Source organism: Eptatretus burgeri, chromosome 9 (assembly GCF_056783735.1).
Source record: "Eptatretus burgeri isolate ZD-2024b chromosome 9, Ebu_testis_v1, whole genome shotgun sequence".
NCBI classification, from domain to species: domain Eukaryota; kingdom Metazoa; phylum Chordata; class Myxini; order Myxiniformes; family Myxinidae; genus Eptatretus; species Eptatretus burgeri.
Genome location: NC_140969.1, coordinates 56,185,262 through 56,203,998, shown reverse-complemented (window position 1 = coordinate 56,203,998; position 18,737 = coordinate 56,185,262). Strand labels below are relative to the sequence as shown.

At 39.7% G+C, this 18,737-nt stretch overlaps 1 protein-coding gene across 1 annotated transcript in view; it reads right to left on the bottom strand.

Annotated features, from left to right (window-relative positions):
• Positions 1-11,335: 11,335 nt before the first annotated feature.
• Positions 11,336-18,737, bottom strand: part of CSMD3 (CUB and Sushi multiple domains 3) — a 1,047,538-nt gene continuing 1,040,136 nt past the window's right edge. Inside the window, exons 72-73 of the mRNA XM_085893781.1 lie at positions 13,145-13,289; positions 11,336-11,878 (exon numbers count right to left, since the gene is read on the bottom strand). Coding sequence (XP_085749907.1) covers positions 11,858-11,878; positions 13,145-13,289 — 166 coding nt within the window. The 3' untranslated portion in view covers positions 11,336-11,857. The remainder of the gene's footprint in view (positions 11,879-13,144; positions 13,290-18,737) is intronic.

Below are 18,737 nucleotides of genomic sequence, written 5' to 3'. Positions count from 1 at the left end.
AATTTGGTAGCATTGTGACTGGTGGGTTTGGAGAAGATTTTTGAAGGAATTTATGTGATTTTCCCCAAAGTTTACGAAGTTGGCCATTTTGACACACTTCTGGTCACATGATTAGCATGAATTCTGCAATTTAACATACCTACCCTGGCCTAATGTTGCAACCCAAATTTTGTAGCATTCTGACTTGGAAGTCTGAAAAAAAAATTTTTGGAAGGAGTTTGCGGTACTGCCATTGTGACGCACTTCTGGTCACGTGATCAGCATGGTCTCCACAATTTAACATCAGGACCGTGTCCCAATGTTGTAACCCAAATTTGGTACCATTCTGAATGGTGAGTCTGGAAAAGATGATTTTGGAAAGAATTTGGCTGGAGAAGTTTAAATAGGAGACAGACGGATGGATGGTGCATGATGACAATACCTTATCTGGAATTTAAATTCCATTTAAGCTAAAATTACACTTATTCCCCATGGGCAGGGCTTGCCAGATGCCAAGTTTCAATTTTTTCCTTGGTGCAGTTTCGGAGACATCGAGGTCTAAAGTTTTTCCTTTTCTCCAACACGGCTGTCACACCACGTGACTTATGACGTCATAATTATCATTGCAACATTCAACATGATAGTCGCTTTGTGGTGGAAATTTCGTGTCAATCCAACAAGCGGTTCCAGCAAAAAACACTCATGTTCTGTGTAGACAGACAAAAGAATGATAATATTTTGACAAAGCATATATTAATGAATGCTAATAATATTAACAACAACAATGGTAGTGGTATTATTAGCTTATCTGGAATTGAAATTCCAGATAAGGTGTTGTCATCGCGCACTGTCCATATGTCCATCAACCATTTTGACTCATCCTGGCCGAACCGTTGAGCCGATCTGGCTGAAAATTGGCAGCAACATTCCTCTCCTGACTGGTAACAGGGATTGCCAAGCTTGTTATGCTCACATGAATTTAAGTATGTCAAAATAGCCGACGTCGTAAATTTCTTCAAAACGTTCTCCAGACCCACCAGTCAGAATGCTACCAAATTTTGGTTACATTAGGCCAGGGTAGGGATGTTAAATTATGGAGATCATGTCAATCACGTGACCGGATGTGTGTCAAAATGGCTGACTTGGTCAAGTTTTTGGAAAATCGCATTAATTTCTTTAAATATTTTCTTATCTAGACAGACGCAACAGTCAGAATGCGACAAAATTTGGGTTACAACATTAGGACAGAGTCCAGATAAGCTACAGTTCCAGTGGTCCTATTTTGTTGTTGATATTTTTGCAGCCTGGGGTCGGGGCGAGAACACCACGAGGGGAGAGGGGGGGGAGCTATCTCGGGTTCCCACCAGACTCTCCGGAATCGCAGGCCATCACACACGGATAATTCCGTGATGCCTGGGTCGCTAATTGACTGTGAACGCCAATAACTCAACCCCATGACTTGGGGTCCTCCATCTACGGTTTAACCGGTTATTTAATTAATCACGTGACCCAATTACCATGGGACACGCCCTGGGTACGCCTTGTCCAAACCGGGTCACCTTAGCGGATCAGGTGCAGCCGAGCGACACTGCCAAGGACGTACTGGCTTGAAGAACGAATCGTTGGGAATAAAGTCCCGGCTCGGCTGGGATATGGACCATGCTGGATCAATGAAAGAAAAGACAAAAACGAGCTGGGAACATTTCTTCACAAGCATTTATTATAGGCAGGCGAGGAAAAATATGTGGCACAAGGAATAGATTTATTGTTGTATTAAGCAGGGACAGTAAGTAATTTGTGAGGTGTGAAAACAAGGCAAACAACTTATTAAAGCAGATAAAGAGCAGATTTATCCTGATATAATTCTTCAACACTCTTAACTTAAGTGAGGATAGGTGCCATGACACACACACACACACACACACACACACACACACACACACACACACACACACACACACACACACACACACACACACACACACACACACACACACACACACACACACACACACACACACACACAAACAACCCGATGAAGAGGAGATAGCAATGAGAAAGGAGAGAAGATGAGGGCTAATGGTCTCTGAATACCTTGCACGGTTGGCCGGCCGCGCTACCCAGTACACTTTGGGGGATGCTCCGCTGAGCGATCCCACCTTGAGGGTTGGTGTGTTGTCTCCTGTTTGGTTTGTGTGCCGGGCGCAGCCCGTGCACCGGTCCAGAGAATAGGTGGGCCATCAGGCAAGAAAGGGCGGTAGGTGGAGCCAGCAGATGAGAATCAGCAGGCGGAGCCAGGCGGGTGGGTGGAGAAGACGGGGCAACAAGCGAATGTTGATATCACAGCTTTTGAAGCAAGGCAAGCGCACTCGAACGGCTTCGCGATCCGTCTTTTAAAAGGTCCATGGTGTAGGGTGGTGGCGACGACCTGAAGCGATGTCTCATCACCCGAATCGGGTGCTCCCATTGGATCCCGGCCATCGCATGGCCCGGCCGCCACAGCTGGAAGCAGTCTCATTTTACATCCGGTGAGACCTGGCTGAGCTGTGGAATTGTCTCACTCTGAACTCCGTGATATGAATCGCCTTGCACCAAACTTCTGGGCCGTGCTCCGGCAACATGCCTGCTCCGAGGGTTGCGTTGGCCCCACATGCCTGCTCGGGTACCTCCAGCGCTCTGCGGTTAGCGCTGATCAATGTACTTCCATCCATATGCCATGCGGCCCGAGCGATCTGGGCCGTACAGCATACCTCTGCTTGGTGGCGGCTGCATCGAGGCAGTGGTGTGAGAAGATCCCCGCTGTCCACGGGAGACATTGGTGGCCACGGTGGCGAGCGAAGATCGACGGTAAGACGCCGTTATAAACCAATGTGCAAACGTGAACAAAGATGTGTGCCAAGCGCGTCTCATACAATGTGATGGTAATTATGACGGGGCTGCGCGCGGGTCTGTTGTTGTGGTGTTGATGCTTTTCTTGGCCTTCGCGAGACTATTCTTGCAGTGGAGGGTTTTTCATCGTGCTGCACGTGTCCCGTGCAGTCTGGTGGTGGAGGTTGTCACTGTGGTTTTCACAGGCGGCTGTCCGGGCACGGTGCTTGCTTGCATTAATTTCATGAATAAAAGGAAATAGTTGGAATGAAGATAGAGATTGAATGGAAAATGGAGATATAATCAGACCTCGCCATAAGACCCACACAATGCACTTCGTCCTGTTGAGCCATTAGGCATGAGGGGTAAGTCTAACTGCACGTATACTAATGAAATAACTGTCTGGGGATCACTGTATGTTGGGTGCCATTGCTTTGGAGGCATGCAGTTTCCAGAACCACAACAATTTTATTGGCATTAATAATAATAGTACTTGGTGGTCGGCAAAAACGATGAACGTATAATCCCCGCCCTGGCCCAAGCTCATCTGACCTTGGTGAAAAGGCAAGTCAATGTTCAAGCAGTATGGCAGCCACATATCGAATGCTACAAATCGGTGAAGACCAATGAAAATTTTGTTTTATCCACCAATGGACTCACGAGTGTGTCTAAAAGACTGATGACTCTTCACTCTTCACTAACCCTAACAAATATCATGACTGTTACGCATTAATACAGATGTTACATGAATCCATATATGATTGGGAAATGATGAAATGTTTTGTAAGAAAGGCAACTCGAGTTCCAGTGAATTAAATAAATGAGATGTAAATGTGGGAGAAAAGGTTACATGTGCATACAACGAATTGCATCATTGTCATCGTGACATTGGGATGGATTGTCAACAGAACTTTGAAAATGACTTGTATTGAGGTTGCATACTTCAATCAACAGGGGCATTACACTCTGACGTTAATGTGGAATGGAATGTGTGAAAGATTTGTTTTGGAAAACAATGTTCTGAACCAATGGTCAAGCTTTGGCCACTCTTTGGATTCAGTATGTCGCCTTGCCTTAAGATTGACCTTGTGTGAGTGCCATTAAAAGTTGAAGTGATGAGCGTTTGGGAGAAGGCAGAAGGAAAGGCAGAAGTGACACAGGGGAGGCCTTGAAGGTGAACCAGAGGTCCAGCTCCAGCAGCGTATGGAGCCTTGGAATGGCAGAGTCCTGTGCACAGAGGGAGACAGGCTGCAACAGCATTGTGAGCTCGCATCAGTGAGCACACGGAGACCACAAACCTGATTGATTGATCCAATGCACCTGGCTGGTGTGTGGATTCACTCCTGCTGCCAGATCGGTTGTGCTCACGAAGAGCCAACACAATTACTCGGGGTGCAAAACAACTGCACGTTGACACCTCATGCTGACAGATTATCTGGGCAGCACCAAGGTCATTCCCTCCCCGCATCTTCTCGCAGTTCGGATGGAGACGTGGTGAGATCCATACTGTGTGATCATTCCCGTGGGGTTCACTGACACTCGACACAAAGCTGATTGCTAATCTGCAAGTTTGTCTCTGCACAACCGTTCATTTGCATACTCGCTTCACCTACCTTTACATGTTTCACAGAGCAAGGTTCATTTATTTGTACGCTTGTTTTGACACGGCAAGGCTCAGCAATTGCACGTGCAGACACTGCAAGATTTTAACTTTGATTCATGGCATGAATCCTTTAACAGGGGTGTATTTAAACGTGAGTATAAAGTTGCCTTTCTCAAAGGAAAATTGCCTTTGTAAAAGTTGTTGAAGTATTTGAAACGGCATTGAAACATATGTGTGCAATTTTGATTGAGTTTTAAAAGCATTGACCGTGACTTGTATTTCCTGTGCGGAATTTTACAGTTACTGATGAATTATTGATTGAATTGTGATTTAAATATTGAATGATATGAGCACATTATAACAGTGGGTTTTAATAAATTGTATTTTTAAGTTTCTTCTGTTGTATGTCATTGGTTCTCACCTGGTTGATTGTCAATTGACTGAAAAGTTTAATGTTATCGTTTTAAAGGTCTGCCATGCTTTCCCTTTGAGCACCCAGGGAACACTAGTTCCGAGGCTTGGAGGTGGTTCGTAACAGAAATTGGGGGCTCATCCGGGATTGGAATGGATAGGAGTGTATTGATTTTTAATCCATAAGAGTGCTTGGATCATTCTGCACTGAGATTTGCGGGTGTGTTTGGAGAAAACTGTAGGATAAATTGTGGGGTTTGGGTGATTTTAATATAACCGACATTGCATTCTCGTTTGAGAAGTACTCGTATAATGCGTTGGGTTCGTTCAAAAAGAACGAGGATTGCTAATGGTAATTCTGAAGTGATTAAAAGAACCAGGTGAAACCACAAACGATCACCATGGCATTTAATGCTGCTGAGTTTATTGATGCACTCCACTGAGTGTGGAGAAACTTAGTGGGCAAAAGAAATCTGAATTGTTAGATTTGGCTCGACATTGTGAATTATAGGTTAAGCCAAGTTCAAAGAAAGCTGAAGTTTTGGCATTGGTGTTGAGCTATTTAGTTGAAAAGAAACTTTTGCCTGACATTGTGTTTAAGTTAATACAGGGTGATGATGTGGAATTGTGAAAGTTAGAGATAAGAACATTGGAATTGCAAAATAAAGTGCAAGACAGTGAATCGCAGGATAGAGAAAGACATAGAGAATCAGAGTTGTGAGAGAAAGAGTTGGAGTTGAAGCAACAGGAGCTGCAGGCAGAGCTCTGGTTACAAGAGTTGGAGATATTGAGAGAGGAATGCAACCCATGCCTATTCCAACACCTCAGATGACTCGTCAAAAGTCTTGGGACCTGACCAGACAGGTGAAACTTATTCCACTCTTTAAGGAAATGAAGGTGGATAATACTTTTTGCATTTTGAAAAAGTGGCAAATGCAATATGGTGGCTTAAGGAGTATTGGACTATGTTATTGCAAAATGTGCTTGTGGGAAAGGCTCAGGAGATTTACTCGGCTTTGCTAATGGATGTGTGTACTGAGTACGATGAGGTGAAAGCTGCCATTCTGAAAGCTTATGAGTCGTTTCCTGAAGCATACAGACAGAAGTTTTGGCAGTGTAGGAAGAAAGAAAGTGAAATTTATGTGGAATTTGCTTGGGACAAAGACAATTTGTTTGACAGGTGGTTTAGTTCCACAGAAGTTGTAATGCCTATGATAAGTTAAAGCAACTGATCTTGGTGGAGGAGTTTAAACAGTGCATGCCTTCTGACATTCAAACACATTTGGATGAACGGAAGGTAGATGAATTGCACACTGCAGCTGTGGTCGTGGATGATTACGCTTCAACTTACAAGGTGCATTTTACTTGACCAGGTTTTCCAAAGAGGACGAACTTGGACAGTGCCCATAAACCCAGTTCAGGAGTGAGATCCATCCAAAAAGGTTTTAAGGAAAGCTCGCCTCTCAGTGGGGCTTATGCAAAGCTTGCCGAAGGAAAAGAAAATATAAATGCGGTGCAAAGAAAGCCCATGAATAATTATTCTTCTGTGCCGACTTGTTCCCATTGTGGGAAGCGAGAACACTCAATCGGGCAGTGTTCTAAGTGGGGAAAGCAACAAGAAGCTTCCACCGCAATACTGTGGAAGTAAAATAATTCATCCCATCTTGTGAAATGTGAATAATATGCTACACCAACAATTTATGGACATATAAGGCGATAGAAAGCTCTGTAGAACACATGATTATTGCAAAGCATTGGTGTTTCTCTATTGATCATACTGAAGCAATTTTTTTTCATATTGGGATAAGCACTGTTTGTCCACAAATTACTTACTCATTTCTCTTTATTTGCTTTCAAATGCTTTGAAACAATATGGAAGGATGAAATCTGTTGTAAAGCATTGGCTGAAGTCAGTTTGTCACCATATAAGTAATGGTTCGTCAGAAAGCATCATGGGTAGAGACACTGACACAAAGTTGAGATAAAGATTTAAAATGCCTGGAGCATAAAACATGCTGATTAGGTCTCTGACAATAAGAAAGTCAAAAGTCATTATGTTTGCAGAGTGAACTGCCCACGGTTTGTGAGTTTCTTTGTTTTACTCGTTACGATGTTTGCTTGATGAACCATGAATAAGTGGAATAGAATCTTTGTTCAAATATACTATGGTCCAGTGTGACCACTCCTTGACTTTTTTCACAAGATCTTGGCTATTCGTTGTTCACCTTGGCATCTTGGTTTTCCATAGGTTTTCTTGGCTTAGATGTTTTCTATGATGATCGCTTTTCCGAAACTTTGTGAATTATTGGCTTTTTTCATTGGCTCACCTTGGCATTTAAAAATGAGGAGTGGTCACACTGCTATGGTCTTGTTAGTAGTTCAATATAACTGTAACATATCTTTTAAAAAACAGGATCATTGATTAATATATTGTTTGTTTTTGTCAATGTTGAGAAAGTGCTCCTGAATCCACTAGTAAGTGCTCAACACCACCACCTTACCACTCAAGGCAAACATTTCAAACCAGATGACTTTCAACATATGGCGATAATAATAATGTACATATTATCCCTATGCTGGCCCAAGCACATCTGGGCCTGGTGAAATATATGATTATTAGTCCATGTTTAGTTAAATGAAAGGTGTAACCCTCTGTTATGTTTTCTGCTCTGATACTTTAAAATATACTTGATAATGGATCATCGCATACGGATGGTTGTTTATTTTGACTTGATATAGTGTTCAAGTTAACTCTGCAACAATATTATCTTTTCTTTATTCCGCTTGGTTGTTAAGTTAAACGAAGATAAATATAGCAGCCTTTGTTCAGGCGTCAGAGAGACGGGCGCCAGTGAGACGCAGGAATGCTTAATTCTAATTAATAACAAATTTGCTGTGTATTAAACCTCGAGGAATCACATGAATACATGGCATTGTTATGTTATGCAATATGTCGTGAAGGGGAGGACAGTAAAGCAATGCAAATATCTGATAAAGCTTGAAAGTGCTCGAGGACATACCATAGGAATTTGCATTTGAAACAGAGTCATGACCATGTCTTTGAAAACATTCTGTTTGTTTCTTATGAGAATGTGATTGGTTAATTTGCTTGCATGTGAGCAGATTGCTCTCCCCATTTCTCCTCCCATATAAGAAACTCTGGAACATCATGCCAGAATGCAATCCTGTTCCCTTGATTATATCTTTCTCCATGATCATGTATTAAATAAATGATGTGATTGGAGTTACTTGAGTAAGGTTTTGAGTTTTCCACCACAGGCAAATTCCTCTCACTGCAAGGGCAAAGAGAATTTCAGCTTTTGTGAGACCAAAGGGTCTTCACCAATACAAAGTTCTTCCCTTTGGCTTTAAGAATGGCCCAGCCACATTTCAATGCTTTATCAATGATCTTAATGCAGATCTTGAGGGGATTTATGTGTACATTGATGATGTCATAATTCATTCGGTGATGTGGGATGAACATTTGGAAAGAATGTATGCTTTATTTTTGAAATTGACAGAAGCTAAGCTGATGGTGCATTTGGAGAAATCTGAGTTTGCAACAGCACAGGTGGGGGTTTTTGGCCATGTTGTGGGTCAGTCAGGTTCAGCCAGTCAAAGTAAAGGTGGAAGCAATTGATTGCTTAGCCATGCCAAAGAGTAGGAAGGAACTCTGGAGATTTCTGGGTATGGCAGGATGGTACTGCATATTTTGCAAAAATTTCTGACATAGTGATTCCTTTGATTAATTTGCTCAGAAAAAGGGTAAAGTTTCTTTGGGATGACAAGTGTCAGACTGCATTTGAGAGATTAATGCTGTACTCATGAATTCCCCAGTTCTTGCCACACCAAATTTCCAGAAAAACTTTAAATTGTCTGTGGGTGCTTGCGGTGTGGGGGCAGGAGCAGTGCGAATGCAGAAGAATAGTACAGGTGTTGATCATCCTGTGTGTTATTATTCAAAGAAGTTTATCAAACCACAGAAAAACTGCTCCACAATAGAGAAAGAGACCCATGCTCTTCTGTTAGCTTTGCAAAAGTTTGAAGTTTACCTGGGGGTTACTACTTTTCAAATAGTTATTTTCACAGATCACAATCCGTTAACTTTTCCTCAAGCAGAAACATGTGTTTTGTATCAAATAATGTGTATTTAAGTTGTTCTAAGAAAAACAAAATATATCGCATAAGAAACCTGATTCATGCAAAAATGTTTTTATTTTCCAAAAAACATTAGCTTGTTCTGACTCCCTTTTTTGTACCATTATTCTCATGCAGAAATATGTTTTGCATCAAATAGTGTATGTTATCTTGTTATAAAGAAAACAATATTTTACACAATAAACCTTATTCATGCAAAAAAAGGTGTAACTTTCCGAATACCTGCATTTTAAACAAAAATTAGGATGTTTTGACTTCATTTTTTTCTTTTAAATCATGAATCGAATGCAGAAACGCATGTTTTTCTTTATATATTTTTTGAATAGTGTGTATTTTAACTAGTTCTAAGGAAAACAAAATATTTTACACAAGAAACCTAATTCATGCCAAAACGGTTGAATTTTCCCCAACACAACCATTGTAAAAACATATGAGTTTGTTCTGACCCTGTTCTTTGTTCCAAGTCACCCTTTTAAACTAGAAACGTGTGCTTTTCGTCAAATGGTGTGTATTTTAGATGGCTCTAACGAAACCAAAATAATTTACATAAGAAACCTTGTTCATGCAAAAACGTTCTTGTTTGCCCAAAAATAAACGTTTTTACCAACGCTTTGGGTTGTATTCACTCCGTTGTTTTGTTCTGTCACCATTCTCATGCAGAAATGCGTGTATTTATGTTATGTTGTTCTAAGGAAAAAAAATATTTTCCACAAGAAAACTTATTCATGCAAAGAAGGTCTTATTTGCCTAAAACAAGCGTTTTTACCACAAATTAGGTTGTATTCACCCCATTTTATTTATTCCAACTCGATATTCTAAAGCAGAAACGCACGTTAAAAAAAAAAATTGGGTATTTTAGCTTGTTCTTCGTAAAACAAAATATTTCACACAAGAAACTGAATTCCTGCAAAAACAGTTGAATTTGCATAATAAAAGCATTTTAAACAACATGCGCTTCTGACACTTTTTTGTTAAATGTCACCATTCTCATGCAGAAACGTGTTTTTCATCAAATATTGCGTATTTTAGCTGGTTTGAAGAAAAACAAAATATTTTACACAAGAAACCTTATTCAAGTAAAAATGGTCTTACTTGCCTAAAACAACCCTTTTTACCAACACATTTAGTTGTATTCATCCTGTTTTTTTTGTTCCAATTCATTACTCCAAACCAGAAATGCATTTATTTTCATCAAATATTGTGCATTTTAGTTTGTTCTAAGGAAAACAAAAAAATTTACACGAGAAAGCCAATTCATGCCAAAAACGGTTGAATTTGCCTCATACAAGCATTTTTAACAACACAATCGTTTGTTTTAACTTCGTTGTTTTTGTTACAAATCATGATTCTCAAGCAAAGTTGTGTATTTTGTATTAAATAATGTATATTTAACTTGTTAAAAGAAAAACAAAATATTTTACACAACAAACCTGATACATGAAAAACCGATCTTATTTTCTTAAAACAATCGTTTTCACAACACATTAGCTTGTTCAGTGTCCGTTTTTTATTCTCCCCCGCCAACATTACCGAAGTTGGCGGGGGATATAGAAATGGGTTCCGTCTGTCCTTCCGTCACATTTCGTTTCCGGAGCTTAACTACAAATCCCCTCAAGATATATTTACGAAATTTGGTACACATATCAAGCAAGTGGTGAACTGGTGCCTTTTGATATTGAGATTTTCCCCAAAAAATTTCTGTCACTTTCCATGGAAACAAGTTGGGTATTAAGAAATAATTGAGGTTCACCTTTTCCTCATTTACTATGGCGGGGGATATCGAAGACTTTGTCTTCAACGGATGCTAGTTGTTCTTTCATCATTCTCATGAAGAAACGTGTCTATTTCATGAAATAGTGTGTATTTTAGCTTGTTCTCAGGAAAAAAAAAAACTAGCATCCGTTGAAGACAAAGTCTTCTATATCCCCTGCCATAGTAAATGAGGACAAGTAGCAAAAGGCACTAGTTCAATTTATTCTTGATGTGTGTTCCAAATTTCATAAATGAATAGTTAATAGTTTTGCAACTATGCTCTGGAAACAAAGGTTAACCTCAATTATTTCTTAATACCCAACTTGTTTCCATATAAGGGTTGCCAGATGAACCCATCTGTCTACACAACCAAACACAGGAATAAATTCAGTCCCTCAAATTCCAGGACCTCACCACGAGCTTCAACATTTCCTGGGTAGACAATGTATCAAATCGTAGAGCATATCAGTCCCTCTGAGATAAATTAAAAAGCAAAATCTCATGGAATGTTTCATGTGAAAAAAAAAAAATCAAATTCAAGAGAAGTCGAAAAACAAGGAGCTTCATTCTTCACGGGTTTATTGAAAAATATACAACAATCAATATTTCACAAATGACTTTCAGGAAAAATAGAACTTTGTAAAAAAGATGATTATCTACATTTTACATGTTCCTATAATACAGACAAATTAAATCTTTCCAAATGATTATCTTACACGTGCCATTTTACACAACTTTTGTACAAAACTACAATACATATTGATAAATACGGCAATTTTTTTAATTAAATAATCGATTTTATGGTATTATTATAATGCACAGGTAAATGTGTTGCTAATGAAAATAGCTTTAAGAGAATCAGACCTTTGCAGTATTTGACAATTCTTAGCTTTGGAAATTATACAGAGAAATATAAGATCAAAAACAAGACTGGAAGTTTGTTGCAGGCAGACCGCTCATGTTTGTTGCAGTTTGTTGCAAGCAGACCGCTCATGGGAGCTCAGAATCAGTTTGTTGCAGGCAGACCGCTCATGGGAGTTTCGAGCCTTGTAGAGGTTGCAGCACACGATGAGGCAAGAGACAGCCTCAGACAGTAGTTGAGCTCGTCTAGAAGGCAGCAAATACGTGTATGAGAGTGGGGAAAATGAAGTGGTGCATCACAATATCACATCATCCCCGATCATTACCAGCAATATTTCTACCCCAATTAAACAAACTTATTAATAATCTCACGTGCCAGTGACTGTGTTCCTTCCTCTCCTCGCAATTATTTCTTATTTGTTCATTCCCTTGTCTGTTGAGTCCAAATGTGTGGATGGCCAGAGGATGCAGAGAAAGTGCACTTGTCTTTGAGCTCTCTAACCTGGGTTCGTTTCTAGGCCATAAGCTGTTTAATGTCTTGCAGGTAGCATGTTGCATCACAAAGTGCACCATCCCTCACATGAACATTAAGTTGGGTATCTTGTGTACTAGCGTTAGTTTGTGTGTGATAAATATCCCATGGTGTCTTTCATGAAAAGTAGGCAAGTTATCGCCACAACTTGAAAATGACTACCCAAATCATTTTATCAAATGTGAGGCCTGACCAACTGGTTCATGAAAGACTTAGGGCAAAAGCTTTCCCTGCTCGGCCCCATAAGAAAGTGGTAATTGTGACCATTAAATAATTAGTAATGATAGCTGTGCCATTAAACACTTTTCTTCCCTCTTGCCCCACTCCTGATTTGAATTAGGTTTTGGAATATAAAATAAAGATACCAGGACACAATGGCCCATTCATTTTGAACGGTACCATGGAATGTTTATTAATACCCACAAGTGATAAAACTGCCAGCTTAACATCCTTTCTGAAGGAGGCCGTACTCATTAATAACACCAGTCTGCCTATGAGGCATGAAGATGACACAATGCACAAATATAAACTGGTTTATAGTTACTGTAGGTTGGGAATCATACCTAGTCTAAATAATTATAATCTAAAATGATTATGCTTCCTCCGATATAGCATGTCAGAGTCGATGATTGTGGAGCTATCAAATAAAGTGTAAAGTATTGAAATTAATTAAGTGATCATAAACAGAGGTTTTGGGAGGGAAAATAATGATAACTTTTATCCATGTATCCTGTATCCAATTTTTATTGGTTTTAATAGTCAACACACTGCAATCATGCAATGTATATACTCTAAACCAAAAAAGGACTAAAAAAGGTTAAAAACTGAAAATTGATTATATTCGACAACGAAACTTTCTGTTCATTTTTTAAACTAAACTTTCTGTTCATTTGGAAATCAAAAGGACCATACATCAACAGCACTGCCGAGAAAAATAAAAACGATCAAACGAGTTTAAAAGAGATATTTTAAGATGATACCTCTGTATTGAGTCTCGTGTCGAAGCGCACTGCCTTGCCTTCATTCGGTTTTACCGCTGTGTCATACATGGGATTTTCAAACAGTGATTGGCGATTGTTTGTCTCGTGGACAGCATATCCATTGTACCGAACCTGGGGCACAGACCTGAACAAACAAACGAAACAAAAAACATTTAAACAACAAAACAAGCAAAACAAACATGATTGGCCGATCATAGATACTAAAAATGCTTTCTTGATGATAAAATATTTTTCATTACTAAACACACAAACACATGTAAGTCCTTATAAGATAAAAACGAATGATTTTTCTCTACCTTGTTATGTGCAAGAGAAGTGGGTGGAAGGGGGGGGGGCGTAGCTGGTGGTGTCGATGTGTAATGAAAAACGATCACAGTTCGAGTTTGTGCTGTAGGCTCTGCATTAATGGGGTATGAAATGATAAGTGTGGGGATACTTTGCCAATCATGAATCTGCTGACCCATCCTGCAAGTCTGCATGAACAGTCTTCCCCTGACTCAATTTTATGATCACCCCCCCCCCCCACCTTCTTCATTCATCCCCTCCATCCCCATCACCAATGAGCTTCTTGGGTCAGTTTGTCCAACACAGAGCTGGCTGAACAACTATTGTCATCATGTGCACAGGGAAACGCCGTTATGGGTGGCTCGACACTCCACCCCATGGATGGATTACATATAGTGCTGTGGCCATTCCCCATAAGGGTCCTAAAAAGCAGGGTAACCCCTCCCAAAGGTAGAACAAACCACAACCATAATTTTTTGGTTTATTGGGATGTCTGAAGTAGGAAATGGATGGTTGTGAAAAAAATATATTGGGGATAGCATGTATTTTGGTCATGATTTGTGTTGGTTGTCTCCAATAATTTGGCGAATGTTGCGAAGTCACGAAAATGACTGTTAAACCTGCAATTTCCAACTGATTTGAACAAATAAGGTGTCATTTTGTAGGAAATCTGAAAGGGCAATACATAATTAGGTTGTGACAGTATTGTTTTGCCTAAAAAATATAAGAGTGTGTATGTGTGAAATCCAATTCTGAGGAACATGTTTTTAGTCCTTGTTATTTTACCAGTCCTTCTTTGTCTTTGCAGGGCAGAGAAACTTTCATCATTGAATGCAGTACAAGAAAAGCATAATGGATGGTGACCCTCCTGAGAAGAAACCTTGTTTGAACACTAAACAATGTTTATTGTGCTTCAAATCCCTTACAAAAGGAGGTGCTGTTGTCAAGAATCCAACCCAAGATGGCCTAAGGACTATCATGAATGTATGTAAGAAATGCAAAGATGATGTTTATGAATTATTTTTACCCTTAGAAGACCAAATTCTCTCCAGCGAGATTCCACAAACTTTGCCGCGCAAAATATACAAGTTCTTCAACCAATTACATGTATGATGATGCCGCAGGTCCATCTACAAGTAGTCCCTCATTGCGGCAAAGCAGATCACATTCCTCCAATTTCAATATCCGTACTCAATGTTTTGTTTGTGGCAAAGGAGACAAGAAATCAGAAAAATTGACTCCAATTACAACTGGAAGTGGTAAATCCACCAGACAGAGTTCTTGAAGCAGCTGCCAAATGAAATGATGAAGAGATTCATACTCGAATGCTTACACATTCAGACCTCTTTGCCTTTGATGCAAAGTATCATCAGAGTTGTTACAGACATTATATCAGCGATCGCAACATTGAAGCAGCATGTTCGAAGGCTGCCACATCTGACAAAGAACAGACTTGTCATGAGAAAGCATTCTACGTTGTTCAGAATGAGCTTGATAAATCAGTGTTATCCCAAAAATAAAAGTATGTCCAAGCATTGGTTGACATAGGGGTGACTGAAGCACAACAATATTCGTCCTGGAAGTCATAGACAAAACTAAAAAATTATAATGGAAACAGACTAATCTTTGTGCAACGCTGTGGACAATCAGACTTGGTCTGTTCAGGCAACATGACAATTGGTGATGCATTCCAACAAGCATCACACATGGAAACTGATGAAGACATTGAGTTTTCTCATTTACATTTATTAAAAGATCAGCTTGATGAATATCAGATCCTGCACATGGCAGCAGTAATCCTGAGAAGCCATATGAGTAATACAACTGACAGTGACAACTACATATCAAGTTTTAATCTGGAGCTACAGGAGTGTGGAAAATTTGTGCCAGATTGTTTGTATGATTTTCCATCATGGTGTGTGAGCAAACAAGCATTTGACTCTGTATCTTGCTTTGCATATGGTGACTCTCAAACTTGGGAGCTGAAGATCATTGCTATATGCCAAAATATCATTGCTCAGTCGGTGAATACGGACACCAATAAGTCTTGGTTTTGGAATCTCTGTGCATCATTTGTTTGGGAGTAAGAAACTGGTTGATCATCTTCATGATTTGGGCAACTCTGTGCCCTACGATGAAGTACGGAGGTTTCTTATGTCAGTTGCACTTGACCAAACAGGGACAGGTGTGTCCATTCCTAGTGGATTTAAAAGTGTGAATGACCTTGTTATGGTGGATGCAGCTGTTCAATGATGCCATTGATAATTTTGACCAAAATGAAGAGACCCTTGATGGCAAATGCTCAACCCATGCTATGGCTGCAGTGCTGCACAAGTGCTGACTGATAGATGTTTCAAAATGTCTTCAGAAAGCCTTCAGATGAAAACAGCCTTCAGAAAGGAAGTTCAATATGCAGAGGATGTTCCTGCTCTGAGCACCCTGGGCATAACTCCTGATTTGACAGAAAACCTGCAGGATGCTCGTTTGGTACACATTAGCATTGTATGGAAACAAAAAGAAATCTAATCGCAACTTATGTACAACCTCAGATGAGTTACGGAATGAATTTGGTTGCAAGAGTGACAAACCTGCATCAGCATTTCCTCCAATTGAGAATGCTTTCCTTCAACATGTGTTGCGTGTCAAGTACCAGTTAACTATATGGATGCAATGTGAAGTTTCGAAACCACAACAGTTGAGCCCAATTGGTAATGGCTGGAGATGGGATGAGGACACATCTTCCATGCGACCTGGTTATGATGTGAAAGAGGCTGCACTCATTGAAGTCTGAGACCAAACTTGCATGTACTGTATTGATGTTGAATGCAAGACTTCACAGATTTGCTACTGTTTGGCATTAGAATTGCCTTGCACTGACTTCTGTTCATGTTTGGGTATGGAATGTGACAACAAATGTGAAGCCCCTGTTGCTGCAGATGAGAGTGACTTGGACAGTGATGATTTTGATGAAATCTCTTTGTGAATTTCATATTCAGGACCATTTTATGCAGAATGTTTTGTAAAATATATTTGCTAGTTTCAGTGTTAAAGGAAAAATATTAGCATACAACAAAATGTAAGACAGCATTTCAGAATAAAATTAGTAAAATCACATTTTTTCACTTAAACTTAATGATTCAGATTTAGCTACTGAGATGATTTGAAAGCAACATACTCTTGAATCTGTACAAAATGACATAATTATGAAAATTGGTTGATATAATTGAAGATTTAATAGTCATTTTCATGATTTTATGAAATGCACAAAAATTTCATGCACTATAATGACAAATTTAACCTAAAATACATGCTATCCCAATATATTTATTCATAACCATCTGTTTCCAACTTCAGACATCTGAATAAACACCCCCCCAAAAAATGGTTGTGCTTTGTTTGAACCTGGGGAGGGGTTACCTTCTTTTTTTTTTTTTTCTCAGCCATGCCATGGCAGATCTAGAGGCAATACAGCACCAATAAATGTGAAGTGTGCAATGAGGACAAGAAGCATAGTTAATAGTTTTGCATTTACTTTTTGGTACTTGTTCTGCAAACAGGAGGTGAGAGGTGAGAGGTGGTGAGAGGTGAGAGGTAGGAAATCAGGAATATTGTTGGGGACCTGGGATGTGCCTTTTCAAAGTTTGATATCATTCTTCTTCATCCATTTCAGCTGTTGCCTTCGCAAACTTTGTTGCGAAGGTTATGTTTTGATCGCTGTGTATTTATTTATTTATTTGTGAATATGTGTTTGTTTGTTTGTTATTCGCATAACTCAAAGTATTGAACTGAATCGCAGCAAATTTGGTGGGATGATTGGTTATTATCCGAGGACCCTTTGATTAGATTTTGGGAGCGATCGGGTCAAAGGTCAAGGTCATGAAAAGGTCAAAATCGTCTTTTTACCATAGCGCGGTCAATTTGTATCCAATTTGCATGCAACTAATGTCAAAATGTTCAGAATTTAATGCCCCATCTTGTGATATGTGACATGACACAATGACAAAATAACCCTTATTTGCGGTTGGGAGTCAAAGGTCAGGGGGGGTCACGACATCGCAAAATGTGCAGTTTTCGTCATAACACGGTCAATTCTTATCCGATTTCCATGAAACCAACACCAAAATGTTGACTGTTCTGTTCCCCACACTCTAATACCAATTACAAAATTAAGAGTACAAAGGTCAAGGTCGAGGTCATGAAAAGGTCAAAATCGTCATTTTGCCATCGTGTGGTCGATTTTTATCCAATTTGCATGCAACCAATGCCAAAATGTTGTGAATTCAATGCCCAATTTTGTGATATACGATATGACACAATGACATCATTACCTTTGTTTGCGGTTTGGGTCAAAGGTCAGGGGGTCAACGACCTTTATTATAACACGGTCAATTCTTATACAATTTGCATGTAAGTAGATTCAAAATGTTTAGAATTCAATTCCCTATCCTGTGATGTGTAATATTTGATTTCTTATAATGTGACCAGTTGTCATCAGATTGACTTGACACCGACACCCAAAAAGGTCAGGGAGTTCATACAGAAATTGTACAATGTTCGTGAATCAGTGTCAAACAGCAGGAAATTTAATGTTTTTAAGCCATCATAACGCATATGAGATGGCAGATGTGGTATGGGATTAAATACCCTCACAATCAACGGTTTCTGGGGGGGGGGGGCAAAATGTAGCGTTGGAGAAGGTATGCGCTCAACTGAGTGCCCGTTTTGGTTTGGAAGAGCGAAGGAACCAAGCTGCACGTACGGGCACACACCTATGGGCCCGCAAGAGTAAAATAAAAATTCCTCTTTATTTCCAGAATCATAAACCAAAGGCAAACACTCACAAAGTTAAAATGAGGGAAGAGTTCATACATAAATAAGGCAAAATCATAAATTAACTCTGAGGACAACATCAACAAGTTCACATAATTATTCCTTCACACACGACTTCTATAAAAGCAACGTAAAATCACCAAGTTGAAATTCAAAGTGCACAAAGTGACAATGGCTTTAAAAAGATGAACTACATCGTCATCAGGATTGTTGGTATTTTGCATTCTATGCTTCCTTGACAGGTATACAGTAATCCCCCACTATATCGCGGTTCACCTATCGCTCCCCCGGTTCATCGCGGGTTTTCCCTTGGAACCTCACTATTTTTTTCTGCGGATTCCCCCGGTATATCGCGGTAATAATATATAAAATATAAATTATTTCAGCAATAAATTATAACGCGTGGTGCTCGACCAGTCACACAATGCACGAGACAAAGTTTCGCTTGTGAATTTTC